The 24,912-nt window shown below is 41.9% G+C and overlaps 1 protein-coding gene across 5 annotated transcripts in view; it reads left to right on the top strand.

Moving 5' to 3' along the window:
• Nucleotides 1-24,912, top strand: part of nars2 (asparaginyl-tRNA synthetase 2, mitochondrial) — a 73,910-nt gene that overhangs the window by 13,714 nt on the left and 35,284 nt on the right. For all 5 annotated transcript variants that reach the window (XM_078221898.1, XM_078221901.1, XM_078221902.1 and 2 more), the window contains exons 4-6: nucleotides 1,145-1,285; nucleotides 3,259-3,339; nucleotides 14,179-14,279. In XM_078221898.1, coding sequence (XP_078078024.1) covers nucleotides 1,145-1,285; nucleotides 3,259-3,339; nucleotides 14,179-14,279 — 323 coding nt within the window. The remainder of the gene's footprint in view (nucleotides 1-1,144; nucleotides 1,286-3,258; nucleotides 3,340-14,178; nucleotides 14,280-24,912) is intronic.

Raw genomic sequence — 24,912 nt, forward strand, 5'->3', positions numbered from 1 at the left:
TTCAGCTAGCTCACTGATCCTTCCAAAATACCGCCTATTCAATCATTTGCTCCAGTTTCTTTTACTTATTTTCTTTCTATTTGGACCTTAAATCTAATAATTTTATGGTCAGTCGTGAAATTCTCTGTTGAGCTGATTATTAGAGGAACAATGTTAAGATAGGGCACTGTTGTCTACCATTTGAAGGATAGAGAATGTGAAGAAAATATATATAGAACATTACAGTGCAGTACAGGCCCTTCGGCCCTCGATGTTGCGCCGACCTGTGAAACCAATCTAAAGCCCGTCAAACCTACAAACCTACACTATAGATAGAACATACATCATGGTCATACACAGAACTTTGAGGTTCATTCGTTTAATGTATACTTGTACAGTATATCAGGAGCTTTTCCCATATCTCTTCGTTATTCATTGGCCAATGTGTCCATGTTACAACAATGACATCTATTCGAATGCACCATTGGCTATAATGCATTTTGGGACAGCCCGAGCTGGTGATAAAGCTCTATATAATTGTGGGTCTGTCTTTTCCATATGGACAACTTTCTGTTCCTATGATGTGAAAATTTGGAGTCCTCTTCTGCATGTGGTCAATATATTTAACACAAAGTCGCTTCTCAATAAGTTACGACTACAAAATGTTGCCTGCATTTATCACAATTGTTTTTCTTTCTCATTGTGTACATTTATACTTGTGAAATTATAATTTATGATTTAATCATGTAAAATAGTGAAAAATCTGAGTAATGGAAAATGTTGGAGCTCGTGTACTGTGAAATACTATTTCACAGTGCAGAAGAGTCAATCTGGGGCCCTCGCAAATATTCTTGTGACTGTCGTTTAATAGTGACATTAATAAAGATCTGGGAGCATGCTAATTATCTTGCCATACAGATTTCAGCTGGAGGTGATGCATTGCATAAAGAGACCACAAAAGGAAGAAAATTAAATTAAAATATATGTTGATTTTCTATTTGCCTTTCTATGTCATTACGTTTTGTAAGCATTTCTCAGTTTTTGTTTCATATTAATTTAGTCTCAATCTGCTATTAAATTTTCTCATATCTTGTTTATAGCATAGATCAAAATTTGCCTGAGAAAATATATTTGCAATAGTATCTTGGATGTTATTTAATCATAGGCTTTGCCATTCAAGATCAAGGAAAGGCATTCACTGGAATACATAAGGCAATTTCCTCATCTTCGTTGCAAAACAAATATTTTCAGTTCACTCCTCAGAATACGAAGTGAAGCATCTGCAGCTGTTCATTCATTTTTTAAGGTAAGTTGCGTACTATATAGAAATATTATTATACAAGTAAATATGGTAAAGTTGTTTTTATGTATGCTTAGAAAGCTATGTAAAAGCACAGATTCTAAAATTCAAAAATTGCTTTATGAATTCTGCTTTCCTGTAATCTGACCTACACAGCTAGACTTTTACTGGTGCTAATGAATTTCCAAGGCAATGTGCAAAATGAATTATAAATCATTAATAGTTTGTGATGTCATCATGAAAGTCAACTTGTGCTTTGAAACAGCATTCCTATTTTAAAGCATGCAACCTACTCTTCACTACGGAGAGGTAAGTAGCGATAAAACCAAAATGCCAAACCCACAAGTTGGCCCCCCTGCCATCCCACGCATGATTCCCTCTTGACTAAGTCTACAACCTCTCTCCACTTCACTTGGCATCTTTCTAAGGACCTATTTGAGACATCTCATCACTTGCAACTTATTGCACGTTATTGCATCAGCAAAATTACTTTTGTGAAAACTTGGCTGATGGACCATGACACCTTGCCTCTCATGACACTACCTTCAATCAATAAATGCTGGCCAGCCAGCAACGCCCATGTCCCACAAATAAGTAAAATAATTTGTCCTGCCCAGATCACCAGTGTGGTACTTGGGCCTACTCTCCTGATATCTTCCTCCTTGAGCATCTTAGAGTGTTCCATCTCTACTCGCCTTACCATTAAAATCCTCGTTGTCTACTCCACACACAAGTACCATGATGAATTTATCCATGATGTGGGGGGCATTTGTATCTTTCTCCCTCTTCCCACACAGCTATAAATCAATTCAGTAACACAACATAAATCTTATGGGAGATCCAGTACTAGGGGCCACTGTTTAAAATAAGTAGTCACCCAGAGTTGAGGACAGACATTTTCTGAGGGCTGGGAGTCTATGGAACTCTTTTTCAAAAGATAGTGGAAGCAGAGTCTTTGAATATTTTTAAGGCAGAGGTAGATAGATTCTTGATAAGCAAAGGGTAAAACATTATTGGGAATGGAATGTGGAGTTAAGGTTATAATCAGATCAGTCATGATCTTATTGATCATCTGCAGAGCAGACTTGAAGGGCCGAGTGACCTATTTCTGCTCCAAATTCATGTGTTTGTATCTTCCTTGCAAGATTACTGTCAGAGCAAAATCTAGTACTATTAATTTATTTATTTTTAAAAAAGCTTTCGTGGGTATGACTGGCAAGGCCAGTAGTATTTGCTGTCCATCCCTAATAGTCATTGAGAAAGTGGTGATGAGCCATCTCCTTGAACCGCTACAGTCTATGTGGTGCAGGTAAATCATTCAGTGCAGCTAGCGGAAGGGAGTTACAGAACTTTGGTCCCAATTTTAGTCTCTTTAGTAATAAAAACAGAACTTGCTGGAAAACTCAGCAAGTCAGGCAGCATCTGTGGGGAGAGAAGTAGAATAACATTTGAAATCCATAACCTTTCAATTCGATATTGCAACTAGCTAATACTGAATCGTGTGAAATAGGAAACAAATTCCATTTTCCATTCCGCAAATTTGTTAAAAATTATAGAGCATGGGTCTATGGTTTGTACTTAACATTTGTTGCTTTCTGCAGGAATAGTTTGTCACTGGTAGATTTCAGATTTGTACATGAGATCAATTTCTTCTACTGTCCAGGCCTGGATTTATTATGCATTTATGTTTAAAGATATGTAATTGTATGCTGGGCTCCAAACAAGGAGGAAAGTTCTTCTGCTGCATAATACTGAGGTTTGTAATGACTGAATTGAATGCAGTAGTTGCCAACTGCAGAGATGAGAATTTAATTGAGTGCCAGCAAACAAATCCTAATCCAAGTGCATTATCGGTGAGGCTTTTCAACAAATTTGGACAAAATTTGTATTGAATTGTTTAAGGCTCTTATCAGGATGCAGAGCAGAGTTAAATGAATGAGTACATGGTAACTATTTTTAACTTTCTTTAAAAATTACAGGATAATGAATTTGTTCACATACACACACCCATAATAACATCAAATGATTGTGAAGGAGCTGGGGAACTCTTCAAAGTTGAAGTAAGTACTGTCCTGAACTAAAAATTAAGTAGACTGATATTACAGACTTTTTTCCAAATTTCTCATAGTACTGATGTATATGCATTGAACAACCCCACAGTAATCAACTAATTTAATGAACAGAAACTTACAGGCTTGCAGATCTTCTGAGTTAATTCCAGCGACTATGGACTGGATGCTAGTGGTCTGAAAAGATTACTACTCTAATAAATCAGAATTCCCAAATGAAGATGATGATGATTAAGGACTCTAAAATCAGCCCCTCAGGTGGAGGAGGTGGTTAAGAAGGCGTATGGTGTGCTGGCCTTTATCAATCGAGGGATTGAGTTTAGGAGTCCGGGGATAATGATGCAGCTGTATAAGACCCTCGTCAGACCCCACTTGGAATACTGTGCTCAGTTCTGGTCGCCTCATTACAGGAAGGATGTGGAAAAGATTGAAAGGGTGCAGAAGAGATTTACAAGGATGTTGCCTGGATTGAGTGGCATGCCTTATGAGGATAGGCTGAGGGAGCTCGGTCTTTTCTCCTTGGAGAGACGTAGGATGAGAGGAGACTTAATAGCGGTATATAAGATGTTGAGGGGCATAGGTCGGGTGGACTCTTGAGGCTTTTTCCCAGGGTGGAAATGGCTGCTACGAGAGGACACAGGTTTAAGGTGCTGGGGGGTAGGTACAGGGGAAATGTTAGGGGGAAGCTTTTCACACAGAGGATGGTGGGCGAGTGGAATTGGCTGCCGTCAGTGGTGGTGGAGGCAAACTCAATAGGGTCTTTTAAGAGACTCCTGGATGAGTACATAGGACTTAATAGGATGGAGGGTTATAGGTAGGCCTAAAAGGTAGGGATATGTTCGGCACAACTTGTGGGGACGAAGGGCCTGTTTTGTGCTGTAGTTTTTCTATGTTTCTATGATTAGTTGTAAGGGAGTTTCATTAGCATCACAGAAATGCCTCAATGCTCTCTTGCTAGATTTTTGGCTCTCTTCCTCCTGCCCAAAGTCAGTGAGTTCTGTTGGGGTACAATTCTCCAAGTTCAGTTATGCTCTCGTATTCTCCCAAGTAACATTGCGCATGTGGTACCACACACTAACTTCCTGCTTGATGTTCAATGGTCTTGTGTAAGGCATCTTGTGAAATTTAATTCTATGAAAGGTGCTGTAGTTAAACATTTACTTCCACATCTCTGTATAAAGAAAACTTAAATATGCAGGTAACTTGTTTATTGGGTGCTGCTTGCTCTGTTTTATCCAGAAGGCTGTAGTAGCCACCCACTGGAATGCAACTGCAATAATGAAATGAACATCACAATAGAGAATATTGTTGGAGTATAATATCCATGCCTTAAATGCTCTGGACTTGCCTATTCCAAGGCACTCCTGGCTATTTTCTACCCTCCATAAACTTGTCATCCAAAATTCTCAAGTTCTGTTCCCCTAACACCCCGAACTTGCTGACCTTCAATGGCTCCCAGTCAACCAACTTCTTGATTTTAAATTTCTTTTGATTTGATTTATTATTGTCACGTGTTAACATACAATGAAAAGTATTGTTTCTTGCGCACTATACAGACAAAACATACCGTTCATATAGAAGGAAACGAGAGAGTGCAGAATGTAGTGTCACAGTCAGAGCTAGGGTGTAGAGAAAGATCAACTTAATGCAAGGTAAGTCCATTCAAAAGTATGACAGCAGGGAAGAAGCTGTTCTTGAGTCGGTTGTATGTGACCTCAGACTTTTGTATCTTTTTCCTGGCGGAAGAAGGTGGAAGAGAGAATGTCCGGGGTGCGTGGGGTCCTTAATTATGCTGGCTGCTTTGTCGAGGCAGCGGGAAGTGCAGACAGAGTCAATGGATGGGAGACTCATTTGTGCATGGATTGGGCTACGTTCACGACCTTTTGTAGTTCCTTGCGGTCTTGGACAGAGCAGGAACCATACCAAACTGTGATACAACCAGAAAGAATGCTTTCTATGGTGCATCTGTATAGGTTGCTGAGAGTCGTAGCTGACATGCCAAATTTTCTTCGTCTTCTGAGCAAGTAGAGGCGTTGGTGGGCTTTCTTAACTATAGTGTCGGCATGGGTGGCCAAGAACAGATTGTTGGTGATCTGGACACCTAAAAACTTGAAGCTCTCGACCCTTTCTACTTCGGTCCCCATTGATGTAGACGGGCATGTTCTCCTTTATGCTTCCTGAAGTTGATGACAATCTCCTTCGTTTTGTTGACATTGAGGGAGAGATTATTGTTGCCGCAGCAGTTCACCAGATTCTCTATCTCATTTCTGTAATCTGTCTCGTCATTGTTTGAGATCTGACCCACTACGGTGGTGTCGTCAGCAAACTTGAAAATCGAATTGGAGAGGAATTTGGTCTCTCAGTCATAGGTGTATAAGGAGTATACTAGAGGGCTGAGAACACAGCCTTGTGGGGCACCGGTGTTGAGGATGATCGTGGAGGAGGTGTTGTTGTCTATCCTTACTGATTGTGGTCTGAGTTAGGAAGTTCAGGATCCAGTCGCAGAGAGAGATGCCGAGGCCCAGGCCACAGTTTGGAGATGAGCTTCGTGGGAATAATAGTGTTGAAGGCTGAGCTGTAGTCAATAAATAGGAGTCTGACATAGGTGTCCTTGTTATCTAGGTGAGTAAGTTTTATGCATGTAGCTTATGTGCACTTTATATGATTTAAAGAAGACATTTTAAACAGCACACTACAAGAATATACTTACTAAAATGCACACTGCACCATGCACATCCATAATGAAACCCCTTGTTTCAAAGACACAAGAAGCTAAAAAGGGCAAAACTCATATTCTGAGTGGTGTGTAAATAATTAAGAATGAAGTTGCGACCTAACTCTGTAAACATGCCACTCAGTTCAGCCAACTAAAACAGAGCAGCAATCAACAAAGCCAATAGAATATTGAGCTGGTTATTCAAATTCATGAAATCCAAGCCAGGATGCCATCGGTTAAGCTGTATACTGCATTGGCCAGACCTTACTTTGAATATTGCATTTAATTCTGCTGACCAAGAAACAAAGGAAGCAGAGCAAAAAAAACCATAAAATCAAACCCCCAACATCGAAGGTCGGAGTGTGAGGAAGAACTAAAATTCCTTGGGTTTTTCAGTCCAGAAAGGAAGCATGTGAGCAGTGATTTTATAGAAATGCACAATGAATGGAAAAGGTATACAAGGAAATTTACTTGAACTAATTACCAGATTAAACGTGTAGGAAAAGTATGGCAGGTGTTTTCTTTTTGTTGCCGGGGGGGGTGTGCTGGAGGAAAAGGTCTCTCAGTTCTGCTCAAGTTTGAGAGTGGCTGTAAAAATGGAGTAAACAGTAACTAAGCCAGCTCAATAGACCCAGAGAACAGTGATGGAAAATAGACTTCAGAATACTGAAGCTAAATGAATAGTGAATTATGAATGCCAGAAGAAATCGAGGAAAAGAAAAACAAGAGCTTTGAGTTAAAGAAGCCATTCTGCTTAACTAAATTTGTAGTTGAGAGAACACTATCGGAGGCAACGGAAAGTTTTGAAGTAATTCTATTAAGAAGCTGGGACTTGAAAGTTTAAGCAATTGACAATGAGAATAAACAGTAAGACATTCACGGCAGAGGAAAGGGGTTGGCTCCAAATCCTGATGGGAATTACTGCTAAAAGTTAAGTGAAAGCTCGCCCATGAAAATTATCTAGGGAAATGCTGAGGAAGAATCCATAAACCACAACCATGCGTCAATAAGACCATTGGTCCTTTGCATGTACTTTGTCATCCATGTTGATCTTAAAATCTGTGTGTATTTGTTAAGCTAAGGCCAAAGTAAAGGAAAATCCTATGTTAAATGTTTTCTTTTGTTGGTAAAAATGAATTAATAGTCATGTGACTCTGTTCTCTCCATGTTTGATTTTTAAAAAATAAAAACCACGGTCTTTGAGCCAGGGTTCCATTCTGGGATCTTGCCATCCAGTTATAGCACCAACTGGGATCATAATACCAGGCAGTTTGCAGGTGCCAGTTCACAGTTGGGACTTTGGTGATGGGGTCACATGTTGGGTAGTATGGGACTGGCGATTGGGATCATGGGTTGAGGGACTGTGGTTGGTGATTGGCAGTGACAAGGTCACTTGTAAAACGCCTCGTGGGTGACAGTTGGCCAGGGTCATGCAGAATGAGGCATTGAGAGCTTCTGAGATTTGAGGGGATGGGAGGTGGCTATGAACAGGTGAAGATTGATGGCGAGGGCAGCAAAAAAGCAGGTAGCAATCAGACCGGTTGATATCAGCTCACACATTGCCAAGCTATGCAAGTGTGTTCTCAGTTCAACAGCCTGTAAGCAGAAGCAGCAGGGCCCACAACTTTTCAAGTTTTGGCTATCCACAGTCTGATGTTGAGCTAGACATTGATGACTTATTTGACCTTGAGCTGAGCATCTGTCTTCCTTCACAATGACTTTCTGTTTCCACGTCCATTGCTTGTCTCTTCTCCTGCCTCAGTACATTACGTTACTGTTGTGATGTACTTTGAGACTGAGTTAATTAATGACCTTATAGTGAAGCTACCCCTAGGCATCAGTGAGCAGAAGATTGAGTTTCACATTGAGTTTAAAGATATGCGCGTTTAGTTTGGCCATGTTCAATTGCCCCTCAGTGTCAGGGAGATTACCAGAGTAAATACGTGCGGTTACGGGGATAGGGCCTGGATGGGATTGTTGTCGGTGCAGACTTAATGGGCTGAATGGCAGCTCTGCACTGTAGGGATTCTGATTCTACGATTTGCGATGAGGTTTGATTTTTTTTGTGGGTGTGGGCAGATACAAAGTTGAAGTCATGGAACACCTGAGGTTGGGTAGTGGTCAAAATGTTGCAGTGTTCTGAAGTTGTAGTAGTTAGAACTCCCTTACTAACAGCACTGCTGGAGGACCTTCACCACTTGTGAAATCGTGCATTTTATCAGAAATAATTTTTGAATATACTGGCTAGAAGCTCCCCACTTATGATTTTTTAAAAGACCAAAGTGACGTGAGATCCTTGAATATTTAAAATTGATAATTTGGAAGTGTGGCAAGCATTAAGAATGATGCCATGAATTGCAACATGACATAGATGGGGAACAGATTGAAACTTAATACAGATAAATGTGAGGTGATGCATTTTCACTGAAGGAGCAGGAAGACTTCATGGCTCAGTTCAAAAGTATGTGCAAGATCAGGGAACCTGAGGATTTGTGTATAGATTTTGAAGCTTGTAGAACATATTGAGAGAGTAGTTAGCAAAGCTTATGTGGTCTAATGATTCATAAGTAGAGATATTGAATGCCAAAGCGGAGATGTAATACTGAGGAACTTTCAGAGGCTGCAGAGAAGGAGCTTTACTGGAATGGTTTCAGGGATGAAGGCTTTTTGTGATGAAGGATTTTTGCTACAAGGTTCAATTGGAGAAGCTGGGGTTGCTCTTCCTGGAGCACGGGAAGTCAAGGTGAGATTTGACAGAGGTGTACAAGATCATGTCCGGTTTAGATAAGATAATGGTATTTCAGCTGAGGATACAAGGGCGAGAGGGCACAGGCTTTAAGTTTTCGACAAGAGATGCAGGATGATGTGTTGAGCTTTTTTATGTTGAGTCTAAAGTCCTGCAACTTGTGTGGTGGAAGTGGAGTCTATCAGTGATTTCAAAAAGGAAATTGGATGGTCCGTTAAGGAAATAAAGTTGCAGAGCTACAGGGATTGAGTGGACAAATAGTACTGATTGGATTACTCTTCAGTCAGTGAGCCGAATGGTGGCCTCCTGTGCTATTGTTCCTCTTTATCTAAATTGAGTTGTTGTGCAGATTACTCATGATGCAAGAGAATAGCAAAACAGGCTTCAGAGACTCACTGACCGACCACTATTTCCAGGTATTTAATGCTCTAATTTATATATTGGGTGTAAAGTATTACTTAATATTAGTGCCTGGATGTCACTATCAGCTTTAGGAAATGTTTGGAAAACTTAATGTACTGCATACATCTAAGGGTTAAAACTTTATGAACGTAATATTAACACTCAAGCTGTTATAACTATCTTAGACAATATTTAGGGTGTTAAAACTTGCCATTACAGTTGTATTCTTCACATTGATATTTAAATTCCATCTTTCATATCTATTAACATGTTTATCTCTAAATGGCTGTTTGAAATCAACTAATGGAAATCGGTGAACTTGCATTACTTATCTCTTTTAGGTATCCGACAGAATGCAAGATAATAGTTAACTATTTTACCAATTGCAAGAACAAACAGCAACGATATGTATACAATGTACATGTCAGAGAAGTAAGGTAGTAAATAATATGCAGTGATTCTTTGTTGCCACAAGATGGTGGCAGCATATTTTTTAAAAGCATCAGCAATGTAACAGTTGCTCAGCATTAACTTAATGGCAGCAAATCTGCTGCGGCTAAATCAAAATGTCTTGATATTTGTATGCGTGCAAATGTAGCAGAAACCCTACATGTTTGCCATATTTTTTCTGGCTAACCAACCTCTTCCAATTGCAAAATGACAAAGTATTTGATGCTTGGTAGGTCCATTGACATCAAAAAAACAAATGTTGGGTTAATGCTTTGGGTAGGAACCCTTCATTACAATTTATTATTGTATTATATCTTACTGAGCATTTACGTGGGTTATTTTATTACTGATTCTCGGATCATAGTGCACATGATACCACTAAATAAGAAATTAATGTTTGTGGTTAATTGTAGAGATATGCTCCTTCGTGAAGTCCTCTTTTCAGTAAAACTAATGCAGATGGGGTCATTAGAGTAAACAAAAGGATTGCATGTTTTATTATTAGGATTTTAATTTTACACTAGATAGGAAGGCTTTGCTATTGCAGTGTATTTATTTCATGTTTGCAAACACTGCAAAGACTTGCTGGGGTAAATTTATGATCGATCACATTAGCAATTGTCTCAAGTGGATACACTACAAGGATTATTCTCTGGGTCTGTTATTCTGTCACATTTAGTCTGCTAATTACACTACTGTACATGGCTTTTGACAAAAAAAAACTTGTATGTTTCATTGGCGCACATATCCCTCCGGTCAATTTTCAATCACTGGGTTTTAAGTAGGCAAGTCTGGAAGATATTTCATTTTGAATGAAAGGATGAGCAAATAGTTTACCATCTTTGCAAAGACAAACCTTAGTTCACATGAAATATTTCACTTATACTGCATTCTGAAACTACAGAGTGGGGGAAGCTGAATATTTGGTGTTGCAGACTCTGGGCGAGTGTTCAAACACAGTAAGAAGTCTCACAACACCAGGTTAAAGTCCAACAGGTTTATTTGGTAGCAAATACCATAAGCTTTCGGAGCAATGCTCCTTCGTCAGATGGAGTGGTCTCTGTTCTCAAACAGGGCACAGACACAGAAATCAAATTACAGAATACTGATTAGAATGCAAATCTCTACAGCCAGCCAGGTCTTAAATGCACAGACAATGTGGGTGGAGGGAGCATTCAACACAAGTTAAAGAGATGTGTATTGTCTCCAGACAGTACAGCTTGTGAAATTGTGCAAGTCCAGGAGTCAAGCTGTGGGGGTTACTGATAATGTGACATAAATCCAACATCCCGGTTTAGACTGTCCTCATGTGTGCGGAACTTGGCTATCAGTTTCTGCTCAGTGACTCTGCGCTGTCGTGTGTCGTGAAGGCCGCCTTGGAGAACGCTTACCTGAAGATCCAAGGCTGAATGCCCATGACTGCTGAAGTGCTCCCCCACAGGAAGAGAACAGTCTTGCCTGGTGATTGTCGAGCGGTGTTCATTCATCCGTTGTCGTAGCGTCTGCATGGTTTCCCCAATGTACCATGCCTCGGGACATCCTTTCTTGCAGCGTATCAGGGAGACAACGTTGGCCGAGTTGCAAGAGTAGGTACTGTGTACCTGGTAGATGGTGTTCTCACGTGAGATGATGGCATCCGTGTTGATGATCCGGCACGTCTTGCAGAGGTTGCTGTGGCAGGGTTGTGTGGTGTCGTGGTCACTGTTCTCCTGAAGGCTGGGTAGTTTGCTGCGGACAATGGTCTGTTTGAGGTTGCGTGGTTGTTTGAAGGCAAGAAGTGGGGGTGTGGGGATGGTCTTGGCGAGATGTTCGTCTTCATCAATGACATGTTGAAGGCTCCGGAGGAGATGCCGTAGCTTCTCCGCTCCGGGGAAGTACTGGACGACGAAGGGTACTCTGTCCACCGTGTCCCGTGTTTGTCTTCTGAGGAGGTCGGTGCGGTTTTTCGCTGTGGCACGTCGGAACTGTTGATCGATGAGTCGAGCGCCATATCCTGTTCTTATGAGGGCATCTTTCAGTGTCTGGAGGTGTCTGTTGCGATCCTCCTCGTCCGAGCAGATCCTGTGTATTCGGAGGGCTTGTCCGTAGGGGATGGCTTCTTTTACGTGTTTAGGGTGGAAGCTGGAGAAGTGGAGCATCATGAGGTTATCCGTGGGCTTGCAGTACAGTGAGGTGCTGATGTGACCGTCCTTAATGGAGATGTGTGTGTCCAAGAATGCAACCGATTCCGGAGAGTAGTCCATGGTGAGTCTGATGGTGGGATGGAACTTGTTGATGTCATCATATAGTTGTTTCAGTGATTGTTCACCATGAGCCCAAAGGAAGAAAATGTCATCGATGTATCTAGTGTATAGCATCGGTTGAAGGTCCCGTGCGGTGAAGAAGTCTTGTTCGAACCTGTGCATGAAGATGTTGGCATATTGAGGTGCGAATTTTGTCCCCATGGCTGTTCCATGTGTCTGGATGACGAAGTTCTCCACATCGAGTGGTCAAAGTCAGATTGGAACTCTGCTCTGGTGCAGAGCAATAAAAATGATGCTCTAAAGATTGTAGCTTGCATCACAAATTACAAGAAAAGCTATTTGAATTTGCTACACTAACCGCATCTGTTTACTTTGAGTCTGTAACAGAAAAATACTCCAGCATACTTTCATCAGAGGTGTAATTTTATAAAAGATTACCTCCAATTCAAGGAGTTATTAGCAGCAGTGGCCAATAGCTTATCGCAAAATATTAAAGGAAGAAAGGGAGTTGGAAAAGCAGAGGGAACGAGGAAAAGAATTTGAGCGTGGGGCCTCGACAGCTGAAGGAATTGTTTGGTCAGGGAGGGGTCCATGGCTAGAGGATATTATGGAAATGGAGAAGGACAAGCTATGAAGGCACTTAAACATGCACTAAGAATTTTAAACATGATATGTAGGAGGGCCCAGACAAACGTAGATTACTGAGGGTAAGAGTGATGAATGAGACTTGGGGGGGGGAATTTTACCATTTTGAGTCTAAGTTCGGGATCTGGGCATCAAATAGATCCGTGCCTGGAATCCTCTTTGCAGCGCGCCCATATGCGTTTTGCCGGCTCTGGCCCGATCCGCACTGTGTGCGGGGGCTTAGCGCTGGCAGACCGATTGGAGCTCTGAACTGCGCATGCGCAGTTCGAAAAAAATCTGACAGCGCGCCCAGGCGCGAAAAAAAAAGAAGCAGAAAGCGGCTCTGACGTTCATCCCCTGGTCGGGGGGGCGGGGTGACGTCTCATCCCCTGGGGGGGGTGGTGGGAGGGGATGTGACTGATCGTCCCCTGTTTGGGGGGGCGGGGCGGGGAAGGAGAGGGGGTGTGATGTGTCATCCTCAGGTCGAGGGGGTTCCGCTACTTGTCTGCGGCCGATCCCTCCTGGCACCATCACTGGAACACTACCAGCCACGGATTACTCTTCCCTGCAGGTGCGAGAGAGCAGGAGAGATGGCTGTGGCTGGTAGTGTACCAGTGATGGTGCCAGGAGGGATCGGCCGCAGACAGGCAGCGGACCCCCCCCCCCCCCCCGACCAGAGGATGAGACGTCGCAACCCCCCCCTCCTCCCAGCCCCCCCCAGTCTCTTCGGAGGCTGCAGCGGCGACTTCAGACTTTTATTTTGCAGGTCGGTAACAGCGCGGACGCGGATCGGGCCAGAAGACGGTAAAGTGGGATTGGGCACGCGGTTCATTAAGTCTATTTAAATGCATGCAAATGTTTGGTCAGGGAGGGGTCCATGGCGAGAGGATATTATGGAAATGGAAAAGGACAAGCTATGAAGGCCGCCCGATTCGGGCATGCGCCGGACCCGCACCCGAATCGGGTGTCGGTAAAGGTGCGATCTGCTCGGATTCGGGTGCAGATCGTGTTAAAGGCCCGACGCCCAACTTTACCACGATTTCGCGCCCGAAAACAGGCGCGAAGTTTTGGTAAAATCAGGCCCTGGGTGTAGCTAAGGTGCAGATGGTTGAGATAAAGTTTAGAGAATGGGAGGGCAACCAAGAGAGCATCGGGGGTAGTCATGTCTGGAAATGTGAAAAGGATGGATGAAAGTTTCAACAGCAGATGGGCTGAGGTAGGGATAATGAGATGGTGAAAATACACTGCACTGTGATGGAAAGGAGATGGAGTTGAAAGTTCAGTTTGTGGCTGAATAAGATACTCTGGTTCAAAACCGTCTGGCTTAACTTATGATCAAAGCGAAGGATAGAACCAGTGGTAAGGGTATAGAGCTTGTTGTGAAACCTTATAATGGCTTATACCCACCGCAGTGTTCACCTGGGAGGAGATTGTGACTCATCTAAGACTGCACATTGGACAAGTAATCTAACCACAGCGATATTTGAATAGTGGTGGAATGATTGGAATTATTCCGCCTTACATAAAAGATGCAAAAATAATTTAAGCAAACATCCTTCAGCCACCAAATTTAGATTATAATTTAAACATCCCGAATTATAACCTAAATGTGAAATGATGCTTCATTCAAGGATTTATTTTTGTTACAGCCTGCAAGTAAAACAGCTGAGAAGCAGAAAAATGCTAATTTCTTTGATGTTCCTTCCTTCTTAACTGTGTCTGGACAACTGCATTTGGAAGTGATGATGGGGTAAATAACATTTAAACCATTTTTTGGAGTCTACTTTCTTGTGTTCAAAATTGTTGCCGTATATTTGAGTTTTGATTTAGACTCATGAAATCCCTGACAGTGCATAAGGAGGCCATTTGGCCCATCGAGTCTGCACCGACAGAGCATGCTACCCAGGCCCTCTCCCCTGCCCTATCCCTGCAACCTCACACATTTACCATGGCTAATTATTCTAAACTACAGATCTTGGGACACTAAGGGGCAATTTACCATGACCAATCCACCTAACTTGCACATCTTTGGACTGTGGGAGGAAAGCAAAGTACCCGGAGGAAACCCACACAGACATGGAGAATGTGTAAGCTCCACACAGTAACCGGAATTGGACATAAGTCCCTGGAGCTGTGAGACAGCAGTGCCACTATTACACCCTAAGAATGGAGTTGATGTATTGTAATTGAAAACTTAAAATAGTTCTTATTCATTCATGAGTTTTGGGTGTCGCTGGCTAGCTCAGCATTTATTGCCCATCCCTAATTAGACTTGAGAAGGTGCTTGTGAGCTGCTGCCTTGAACCGCTGGAGTCCGTGTGATGTAGATGCACCAACACTGCTGTTGGGGAGGGGGTGTTAGGATTTTGACCCAGAGACAGTGAAGGACTAGCGATATATATTTCCAAGTCAGGGTAGTGAGTGGCTTGGAGGGTTCTCCCAGGTAATAGTGTTCCTATACGTCTGTGATCCTTGCTCCTTTTAGATGGAGCAGTCATGGGTTTGGAATATGCTGTCTAAGGAACTTTTGAGTTCCTGTCGTACATTTTGTAAGTAGTACATATTCCTGCCACTGTGCGTGGAGGGAGTGAATGTTTTAGGTTGGTGAATGGGGTGCCAATCAAATGGGCTTTGTCCTGGATGGTGTTGAGATTCTCAAAAAGGGAGGGAGACGACAACAGCCATCTATAGGCCAGTTAGCTTAACATCTGTCACTGGCAAAATGTTAAGAGTCAATTAAAAGGATGTAGTAGCAGAGCATTTAGAAATACATAACATAAGCAAGCAGGGTCAGCATGACTTCGTGAATGGGAAATCATGCTTGTCAAATTTATTCAAATTCTTTGACGTGGTAATGAGCAGGAGGGATAGAGAGGAACCAGTAGGTATAATGTACTTGAATTTCCAAAAAGCATTCAATAAGGTACTGCACAAAAGGCTGCTTAAGAAAAGAGTCCATGGTGTTGAGGGTAGTGTATTAGCATGGATAGAGGTTTGGCTAACTAATAGAAGATAGAAAGTTGGGTTAAGAGGGGCATTTTCAGGATGGTAACCTGTAACTAGTGGAGTGCCATTGCGATCAGTGATGGGGCCACAATTATTTACAATATATGTTAATGACTTGGGTGAAGGTACTATAGGTGGGAAGTCAAGTGGTGAGGATGACAGTCTATAGAGAGGTATACACAGGTTAAAAGAGTGGGCAAAAATTTGGCAGATGGAATATAATGTGAAGTTATGCACTTTGGTCAGAAGAATAAAGGAGCTGAATATTATTTCGATGGAGAAAAACTACAGAAAACTGCAGCACAAAGGGATTTGGGGGTCCTTGTGCATAAATCACAAAACACTAGCATGCAAGTTCAGCAGGTAATCGGGAAGGCAAATGGAATCTTGACCTTTATTTCAAAGGGAATGGGGAGTCCGCCAAAAACTATACAAGGTACTAGTTAGACTTCACCTGGAATACTGTGAACAGTTTTGGTCCCCTTTTCTAAGGAAATATATATTGACATTGAAGGCAATTCAGTGAAGTTTCACTAGGTTGATCCTGGGTATGGAGGGATTTTGTTATGAAGAGAGGTTAAATTGATTGGGCCTGTACCCGTTGAGTTTAAAAGAACAAGAGATGGATGGGGCAGGATGGAAGGCCTGAGATGGGTCAGAGCTGAAGAGAGATTGACAAAAAATCTCATGGACATAAGACAAAGTGCATCTTAATGGTGGCATTAAGGACTGAAGAATTGCTAATAGTAGCATAAAGGTAAGATAGCAGAATGTGTCAACAGGAGAACAAAGGTCAGTGCTCAGTGGAAGCAAAACTGAAAAACAAAAGACAGATGGTCCTATGGGGAAGGAGTGGAATTGTATTGGGGCAAACCAAGGGAACCAAAAGACAAAAAGGGGGGTCAAGATGGAGGGGAAAGTTCAGACTATCTTTGTTGAACTCAAAAGTTGAAGTCCAGAAAACTGTAACGCGCTTAGTCAGAAGGTGAGGTGTTGAATTTGCATTGGGCATCACTGGAGCATTGCAGCAGGGCAAATATGGACATCTAGCATGAGAACAAGATGCTGAGTTGAAATGGCAAGTCGATTGGTTGGGGTCGTACTTGCAGACAGAGCAAAGGTGTTCCACAAAATGGGCCACCCAATCTGCATTTAGTCATTTAGTCTCCCCCATGTAGAGAAGACTGCATTGGGAGCAGCGAATACAGTAGACCATTGGTTCCCAACCTGTGGTCCACAAGGATGTTGCAGGTGCTCCATGGAGGGGAAAAAAAGAACAAATACGCGTACCTCATATGTACCATAATCAATGTTACATTATTATTTGTAATGGAATTGATGGATCAAAATGTGTAGGAGTTGGCACAAATGGAGCCTGTGCGATGGTAGGCCAACACAGTGGGGTTGTTAAATGTGTAAGAGCAGTGCTCCACAAGCAACATCCATTCACTGCAGCATCCATAGGGAGGTGTTAGCAACAAAGAGAATGCCTGCTTATCTCGTGACCGTTTTGCAGCACAAAGGGATTTGGGGGTCCTTGTGCATAAATCACAAAACACTAGCATGCAAGTTCAGCAGGTAATCGGGAAGGCAAATGGAATCTTGACCTTTATTTCAAAGGGAATGGGGAGTCCGCCAAAAACTATACAAGGTACTAGTTAGACTTCACCTGAAGTCCACTGAATTTGTGAATATTTGCAGTTCTATGTAATGAGATGGGCAGTAATCACAATCAACTACTTCTGCACAACGAAGTCCACTGGCTTTCCCGAGGAAAGTGGCTCCCATGCCTTTTCGAGTTACATGATAAAATGAGAATTTTTTAATTTAAAGTTTGAGATCTCAGTTTCAGTGATTTTCAATGTCTTGCCAAATTGGCATATATATGACAGATATTTTTGATCACTTAAACGGCCTCAATCTGATGCGCAGGATTAAGAAATCCATTTGCAAGCCTTTGAGGACATTGACATCCTCGAGAACAAGACAGCCTTGTGGAACTGTCCAGTGATGGTGCTTTATAGCTGGACTGTTTTCAGAACGACCTGACTGACTTGGTGCTTAAAGTTGCTTCAGAATAACCAGACTGTCTGACAAGGCAGTAAAGTTTCTGATGCCTTTTCCTGCAACCTACCTTTGCAAAAGTGGATTTTCGGAGCTTGCCACATTGAAGACCAGATATCAGAATAAAGTTAATGTTGAACCAGATCTCTGATTGAGATGGTCATCCCTGGACCCTGACCGTTTGACGTCTGCAAAACAACATTGGTCATTTCATTCATTAAGCATTAACTGTTTCCGCTGCTAAGCCTACTGCAGGTAAATGTACTGTGACGAGTGCAATGTATTTGTGAGTGTACATAAACTATTAGAAATAGCTCGTTTTTAATAGCTGTTGAGATATACATTTGACTCATGTCAGCCATAGGCAATGTAAAAAAAAGTTTAATACGGTTTGCGTACGTTGTGATCTGCAAAAGCTTTTGATGATGATCTACTGGTCCACAAAAAGGAAAAAGTTGGAACTGCTGCAATAGACCAAATTCAGGGAGGTGCAAATTAAATGTTTTATCACCTGAAAGGAGTGTTTGGGGCTTTGAGCAGTGAGGAGGGAAAAGGTAAAGAGCAGGTGTTGCACCTTCTGCAATTGCATGGTGCTGTGAAAAGTGGATGAATACTTGGATAAAGTGGTTGAAATGGAGGAGTGGATCAGGGTGTAACAAAGGGAGCGACCCCTGTGGAATGCTGATGGGGGGGGGGGTGAGGGGAAGATGTGTTTAGTGCTGGCATCATGCTGGAGTTGGCGTAAGTGGTGGAGGGTGATCCTTTGAATATGGAGGCTGGTGAGTTGAAAAGTGAGGACAAGGGGGAAGGAACCCTGTCATGGTTCTGGGAGGTAAGCAGAGGAGTGAGGGCAGAGATGCAGGAAATGGGTTGATCACAATAGGGTGGAGTTCTTACAAGGTCTGGGTGTGAGGACCTTTAGTCAAGGTAGCTGTGGGAGTTGGTGCGTTTGCAATGAATATTGGTGGTCAGTCTATTGCCAGAAATGGAGACAGAGATCAAGGAAGGGAAGGGAAATACCAGAAATAGACCATTTGAAGGTGAGAGAGAGGTGGAAATTGGAAGCAGAAGCAATAAATTTTTCCAGGTCGAGATGAGAACATAAAGTGGCACTGATATAATTATTGATGCGACGGTGAAAGAGTTGTGGGAGAGGGCCTGAGGAAGACTAGAACAAGAAATATTCCACATACCCCACAAGAGACTGACATAACTGGGGCCCATGGGAGTACCCATAATCACACCTTTTATTAGAAGTGAGATATGTTAAAGGAGAAATTTTTGAGTGAGAGAACGAGCTCAACTAGGCGGAGAAGTGTATTGGTGGATGGGGATTGTTTGGGCCTCTGCTCAAGGAAGAAGCGGAGAACCCTAAAGCCCTCCTGATGGGGAATGGAGGTGTAGGGGGTTTGGACGTCCATCGTGAAGAGGAGGCAGGTAGGCCATTGTTGATTTGACATGGGGCATTAGAGGAATCACGGATGTAGGTGGGAAGGGATTGGACAAGGGGAGCAAGAATGGAGTCAAGATGGGATGAAATTAATTCAGTGCAGCAGGAACAGATACTGGATAAGGACCTATTAGAAGCTTCATTTGCCCACACCTGAAGCAGGTTTCTTTTATTTATGCAACTACCTGTCCTTGGTCCCAGTCTCTCACACCTTTGGCTAATGTTGACTCTCGCCACACCCCAATCATAGCCATCCATTGACCTAACTTTTCCTCACAAGGCCTTTCCCTCATCATTGGCCCTCTCTGATCTGTTTTGTTTTCTGGTCTGGACTTGCTTGCAGAGGCTGCGGCACCACCACCAGCAGCCCTATCATCCTTCTGCCTTCACTAGAGGACCCCTCCTGTTACATGGCTTCATGTAAATTATATGAGGTCCAATATCTGTGAGCCCTGGGTGTTCAAAATCGGTACTCCTGAATTTCTACACCAATAACCTCATGACCAGCCTATCCTGGAAGCATTTCTTTTGGGTCTTATACTTGGGTGACCAACTCTCAGAAAAAAAAATTAGACATGTTTTGACAGTGTTCAACACGAGCGGGTAGGCAAAACTGTTGTTGGGGTGGGGGGAGAGAATCATGCCCTATTTTTCCTTGGCAGGGCGTGATTCTACCTAATTCTGTACAGAGTAAAATCACTTCCAATCCTTTATTATTCAATTTTTTTCTTCATTGTTAACAGTGCTATCAGTGATGTTATCGCTCAGAAAACAGGTCTAACTTTGAAGCTTCATTTTTACTGGTGAAATTTTGGCAACAGTTATCTTGCACCAAATTTCATGTTGAACAGGGAGAAACACACAATCCAGGAAGATGACAGGTTTTACTCCTGTAGTACACAATCAGGACGATTTTTAGAGTTATCAGTATAAATGAACAAAAGCAAAGAGACTGCTCATCAATAATTGTAGTATCTTCTTTGCATATGCATTTTCTTCCTTTCCTTTGCTGATGTTTAATTTAAAAACATTGAAAATAATTTTATCATCCAACCTCAGGACAACTTTCCCTCATGATACCTCTTACAGGGCACAGTGGCATTTAAATGTTTTGCAATTCCCAGTTGTTCTTCCTAAACTTCAATTTGAATAAAACATAGCCATGGGAATGTGTAGAGGAAGCATTTGCAAGAGTAATGATTTTCATTTTCATTTCATGATGCTACTCCATTGTAGTAAATGAAATCTCAAAGTATAAAGCAAAGTTTCAAAACAAATATTTTCCTCTACCATTTACCATATTTTACTATGTTAGTAAACAAATATTGGGCAGAAAAGTGAAGAGGTAGTGGCAGGAACAAAATGTAAGTGGTATTCATTGTTAACAGGATAATATAAAGCTCCCCTTGTCTTGATTAAATTTGGAGGGTGTTTTCATTCTGTTGTTGGAGATGGGCTCATTTAGTGTAGCAAACGAATTAGTCAGTATAAATTGGGTATTATTACAGACGGGAGAGAGATGGGCAAAACCCCCGAATTCTTGTAATCCTTCGATCCACAATCAAAACAGTTTAATTTTGATAAGGCTGAGATGCGGCGGGTAAGTAGAGCTGAGTCCACAAAAAAATCAGCCATGATTTTATTGAGTGGCGGAGCAGGCTCGAGGGGCCAGATGGCCTACTCCTTCTCCTGGTTCTTATGCATTTCCCAAGCCCCAACTATGAGTAGTAAGTACAAAATGATTAGCAGCAAATTTTCTTGGATTTTAAACCAATAGCATTATTTTTCACACACATTCCTGGGAACCTTTTTTGTCACTATTATCCATGCAGACCATGGACACAAGAAAGATGCAATCAGAGGTCACATTTCACTTCTACAAATATTAGAATCAAACTGACTAGTTCCAGTTCTCTCACAGGTGTGAAGGGTTCTTCCACTCAGGAGTTAATCCAGATGAGTCCAGGTAGCTGAAGACCAGATTTTGTGAAGTTTTCTTTAGGATGAGATACGCAGCAAGTTGAGACAGGCTGCCTCGCTAATACTTGCAGCCAGACGACCAGTTTGCTTTTTCCAAGTGAATTTAGAATCTTTCAGAGAACAGGTTTCAAGGAGGCTTCAAGCTTGAAGTCTTGTGACTTGGTTAAAAAGCTAGGTGCTAATAGCCAGGTTTCTGTAGTCTGCATTCTGCAGTTCCCTATCTGCAAGCAAACAGGACTTATAATTTAAAAAAGCTTTTAGAGTTTTGGTCAGGTGATGAACGGCCATCAATACATGATTGGAAGCAATCAGTCTGTTCATAATAACAGTAGATTCCATCTTCTATGGTCAAAATCATCATCATACAATAGAGGCAGATAGGAATTCTTTGCACTTCCATGTTCATAATCGGTATCAGTAACTCTCCTTTATTACCAGGCAGTTCTGGTATAGGATGTCTGAAGCTTTATTGTCCTTGCCGTTTTGGGGTGAGTCTTGACAATGGCAGGTGTGACATTCCACAAGGCATTGTACTCCATTTTTGGAAGCTTGGCCAACGTACAGTTCCAAAAGTCAGGTGATCTCTGGTAACCATTTTAAAAGTCCAATAATTTCCATTTTGAAAGTGCAGTTAGAACCTTGGCCTTTAGTGCAGAAGGAGGCCATCCGGCCCATTAGGTCTGCACCAACTCAAAGCATCGTACCTCATAACCATGCACATTTGCCATGGCTAATCCACCAAAACTACATATTTTTGGAAACTAAGGGGCAATTTAGTATGACCAATCCACCTAATTTGCACATCTTTGAACTATGGGAGAAAACTGGGGCAGCCAGAGGAAACCCACACGGACACTGGAGAATTTGCATATTCCACACGCACGCGACTGGAATTGAACTAGAGTCCATGGCACTGAGGCAGCAGTGCTATCCATTGTGCCACCCCTCTTGATGTCCTCAGAATAACTCTGGGTAATAAATCCTGCTTTTCTAGTGTTGCTCATATCCTAAAAATGCATTTAAGGGCAGGCCATGTTTGACTAATTTGGTGGAATTCTTTGAGAACTTTGCATGTGTGGTTTTACGGGTAATGTATGAGCACAGATAGAGGATTCATTAACTAACAGAAAGCAAAGAGTGGGAGTAAATGGGTGTTTTTCTGGTTGGCGATCAGTGACTAATGGTGTGCCTCAGGGATCAGTGTTGGGATTGCAATTGTTTACGATTTACATAACTGATTTGGAGTTGGGGACCAAGTGTAGTGTGTCAAAATTCACAGCAGACACTAAGTGCAGAGAATGCTGAAAGTCTGCAAAGGGATATAGATAGTCTAAGTGAGTGGGCGAGGGTCTGGCAGATGGAGTACAATGTTATTAAATGTGAGGTCATCCATTTTGGTAGGAATAACAGCAAAATGGACTATTATTTAAATGATTAAAAAATTGCAGCTGCTGCTGTGCAGAGGCACCCGAGTGTCCTTGTGCATGAATCACAAAAAGGTGGTCTGCAGGTGCAGCAGGTAATTAATTGCTAGAGGCATGGAGTTTGAAAACAGCGAGGCCATATTGTAGCTGTATAAGGTGCTGCTGAAGCCACACTTGTGTAGTTTTGGTCTGCTTACTTGAGAAAGGATATACTGGCACTGGAGGGGGTACAGAGGAGATTCACTAGGTTAATTCTGGAGTTGAGAGGGTTGGCTCATGAGGAGAGACTGAGTGGACTGGGACTATACTCATTGGAATTCAGAAGAATGAGGGGAGATCTTATAGAAACATATAAGATTATGAAGGGAATAGGTAAGATAGAAGCAGGGAAGTTGTTTCCACTGGCAGGTGAAAATAGAACTAGGGGGCATAGCCTCAAAATAAGGGGGAGCAGATTTAGGACTGAGTTGAGGAGGAACTTCAAGGAATTCCCTGCCGAGTGAAGCAGTTGAGGCTACATCATTGAATGTTTTTAAGGCAAAGGTAGATACATTTTTGAACCGTAAAGGGATTAAGGATTATGGTGAGCGGGTGGATAAGTGGAGCTGAGTCCATGAAAAGATCCATGATTTTATTGAATGGCAGAGCAGGCTTGAGGGCCAGATGGCCTACTCCTGCTCCTAGTTATGTTGTTTTTAAAAAAAGCATTTCCCAGTCACTCTTAATACTCTAAGTGTTATGAAACCTAAAAAGTGCATTACTTTCGACATTTTGAATGCATGAGTTATTTTTGCAAATGTTCATTAAATACTTCCCAAAGAGCTGAGTAATCATCCTGTCTTCTTTTACATTGTCAAAGTATGGAAGAGGAAAGATGTAGAATTGTCAGTAGCATCTGTGATGTTGGTGTAATCTTTTCCATTCGTAACTTCATCTGGAAGTCTTAAATTCCAAAATCTTGGAGGATATGGGTAATGTGACAACGCCTTAACTTGGAATTGTTTATTAAATGTTTCCAGCCTTTTTTAAAACAATAAATATCCTCTTTCATTTCAATGCACCTTCCAATTTTTCTGTAAAAGTATGCTGTTTAAATGTCCATTGTAAGACAGTATCATTTGGCCACATTTGGAAATTAATTGAAGACTGAAATGTGGAATGCATTAAAATTTGACCAAGTGCTAATTCAGTTTTTAAAAAGGTGCATAATTTTGTTTGTTTAAAATGGATCCTGGAGCTGCCCAGTATCTAGCTGGCAGTGCATGGTACTCAACAATATAAAAAGATGCTGGGTTTTTAATCTCACCTGTATTTGGTTAGTTGATCATCTCTACCTTTTCCCCTCTCATCCTCCTGCCCACTGCTGGCTTCTTATCTACAGGTTGGAGAAAATGAACATTGATATTGGATACCAGACAGCAAAGACATTAATTATTTCTAAATATATTCTGATTTTGGAATGAGGAGAAATCACTTAACATGCCTTTATTTTGTTTTAGTTCAGTCAAATTAAGGTGACATTGGGGTTTGGAGTCTTGTATCTGAGTGAGTTAAGGAACTGTTATTTTGAAAAATATGGTTCCACTAAAACTAATTCCATGTAGTTCATTTTTCAATTTCAATGATTACGAATGCTAAAACTTGGAGCAGTGTTGTTCCAGCTCATCAATTCTGTTCTCCATTACTATCACATTAGCTGTGTTGTGATGCTACTCTGCCTTTAAGAAATGTGATGTGGAGATGCCGGCTTGGACTGGGGTAGGCAAAGTAAGAAGTCTCAAACATCAGGTTGAAGTTCAACAGGTTTATTTGGAACCATGAGCTTTTGGAGCGCTGCTCCTTCATCAGGTGACTCAACTAAGGAAGGAGCAGCACTCCGAAGGCTCGTGATTCCAAATAATCCTGTTGGACTTTAACCTGGTGTTGTGAGACTTCTTACTTTAAGAAATGTATTTTTGATCATGTTCTCTGCAGTTTGTAAGCAAGTCTGTTTTGTTTTTTGTTTTTGTAATTGGCATCGTGGGGTCTGTAGTGGCATTTTTATTGCTGCTTAAATGTTTTAAATGGGGTATTGTTTACTTTTAATCTGGGCCTAATGCACACTCTGGGAGTTTATGACCTATTTGAGTTGTTTTGGAAAGAACGATTGACAGGTCAGGTGGGACAGTTATGTTTTTTTTCTCTCCCAAGACTACTTTTATAGAATCATAGAATCCCTACAGTGCAGAAGGAGGCCATTCGACCCATCGAGTCTGCACCGACCACAATCCCACCCAGGCCCTACCCCCACACATTTTACCCACTAATCCCTCTAATTTACGCATCTCCGGACTCTAAGGGGCAATTTTTAACCGAGCCAATAAACCTAACCCGCACATCTTTGGACTGTGGGAGGAAACCGGAGTACCCGGAGGAAACCCACGCAGACACGAGGAGAATGTGCAAACTCCACACAGACA

The sequence above is a fragment of the Mustelus asterias genome, chromosome 10, assembly GCF_964213995.1.
Source record: "Mustelus asterias chromosome 10, sMusAst1.hap1.1, whole genome shotgun sequence".
Classification (NCBI taxonomy): Eukaryota; Metazoa; Chordata; class Chondrichthyes; order Carcharhiniformes; family Triakidae; genus Mustelus; species Mustelus asterias.